Source organism: Aplysia californica, unplaced genomic scaffold, assembly GCF_000002075.1.
Source record: "Aplysia californica isolate F4 #8 unplaced genomic scaffold, AplCal3.0 scaffold00818, whole genome shotgun sequence".
In the NCBI taxonomy this organism is placed as follows: Eukaryota; Metazoa; Mollusca; class Gastropoda; order Aplysiida; family Aplysiidae; genus Aplysia; species Aplysia californica.
The window spans coordinates 168,442-170,371 of NW_004798088.1; the positions used below are offsets into that span (position 1 = coordinate 168,442).

General features: G+C 35.5%; 1 protein-coding gene across 1 annotated transcript in view; it reads right to left on the minus strand.

The window, feature by feature from the left end:
- Positions 1-1,930, minus strand: part of LOC101860204 — a gene marked incomplete at its 3' end in the record, with an annotated part of 18,954 nt that overhangs the window by 8,384 nt on the left and 8,640 nt on the right. Inside the window, 1 exon segment of the mRNA XM_013088829.1 lies at positions 1,143-1,233. Coding sequence (XP_012944283.1) covers positions 1,143-1,233 — 91 coding nt within the window.

Consider the following 1,930-nt stretch of genomic DNA (forward strand, 5'->3'; position numbering starts at 1 on the left):
TAGTAGTAGTAGTAGTAGTAGTAGTAGTAGTAGTAGTAGTAGTAGTAGTAGTATAGTAGTAGATAGACAGACAGACAGACACAGAGATAGAGATAAATAGAGAGAAGAGAGATAGATAAATAGATAGAGAGAAATAGATGGAAGGAGGAAAGTAGTAGTAGTAGTAGTAGTAGTAGTAGTAGCAGTAGTAGTAGTAGTAGTAGTAGTAGTAGTAATTGTAGTAGTAGTAGTAGGAGGAGGAGGAGTAGGAGTAGGAGTAGGAGTAGTAGTAGTAGTAGTAGTAGTAGTAGTAGTAGTAGTAGTAGTAGTAGTAGTAGTAGTATAGTAGTAGATAGACAGACAGACAGACACAGAGATAGAGATAAATAGAGAGAAGAGAGATAGATAAATAGATAGAGAGAAATAGATGGAAGGAGGAAAGTAGTAGTAGTAGTAGTAGTAGTAGTAGTAGCAGTAGTAGTAGTAGTAGTAGTAGTAGTAGTAGTAGTAGTAGTAGTAGTAGTAGCAGCAGCAGCAGCAGCAGCAGTAGTAGTAGTATAATACTTGCTGTATGGTTATTGCTGCGAGCACATTTACTGTATATGGGAAATAACTCTGTACTTCTTATCTCACAGAAAATATATTGTTTTTGTTTCCCTTATATTGTTCATGAAAATTTATCGAATACTATTTTTCTTGAGCAATTTGCTATTTTACTATAATTGTGCTTCCTTCAACTAGCAAAGACAAGTAGCTTATATAGTAATAAGGAAAGAAAGCAGAGCCTCCACGACCAAACAAACAAACAAACAAACAAAAAAAAAAACACAAAAAAAACCCCAACCCCTAATAAAACTACAACAACCATGCAACCAACCAAGCAAAATCATTAAAGAATATATAAATCAATCGATAAGTCAGTTAGTCAAGTAATCAATTAATAAATTTAAAAAAACAAAACAACAACAACAAAGCAACCCCCCCACCCCCCGGACAGTCTATGAAAATGAAATATCTCTCACTGAGAATGGGAAGAACATTTTTTACCCCTTCTCATCTCCTATGCCTCCCCCCCTCCCCCTTTGCGCGTTCCCCCAGCATGCTGTTCCCATAATCATGTACTACTACACTCAGTTCATGTTGCATTATTCCGATTACCGTACACCGTAACTATGGCGCCAGGGTCGTCCTCAAAGTCTGGCCCGTCAAAGCACACAGCGCCCTCTACAGGCAGATCAAGATACTCCATAGTCCCTGAAATGTAAGTTAGAGCAGATAGTTATGCTAGCAGAAAATGAAGACCTCACTGAAATATTGTAAATAAATGAAGGCCTCACGGAAACATTGTAAATAAACGAAGTCCTCAATGAAATACTGTAAATAAATGAAGACCTCGCTGAAATATTGTACATAGATCTAGATCTAAATGAAGACCTTACAAAAATATAAGAGCAGAAAGTTGTGCTCGTATAAAAATGAAGACTTCACAGAAATAATCTTGTAAATAATTTAATGAAGACCTCACTGAAATAATACTGTTCACAAACATGCAAACAAATTAAACCTCACCGAAATACAATAGCAAATAGTTATGCTTGTAAATAAACAAAGGCCTCACCAAATATTGTAAATAAAAGAAGACCTCATTGACATATTGTAAATAAACGAAGTCCTCACTGAAAGCTATGTTTACTCTTAAACGAAGACCACTGAAAATACAGGAGCAGGTACCTTTGCTAGTTGATAAACATACATTTCACTTAAAATATAAGAGAAGACAGCTAAGCTTGAAAATGAATGAAGACCTAACTGAAATATTAAGAAAAGATTGCAATGCTTGCAAGTAAATGAAGGCCTCGCTGATATAATAATAAAAGAGCAGATAGCTAAGCTGGTAAAGAAACGAACACTTCACTGAAAACATAAGAGAAGATAACTAAGCTATTGTCTG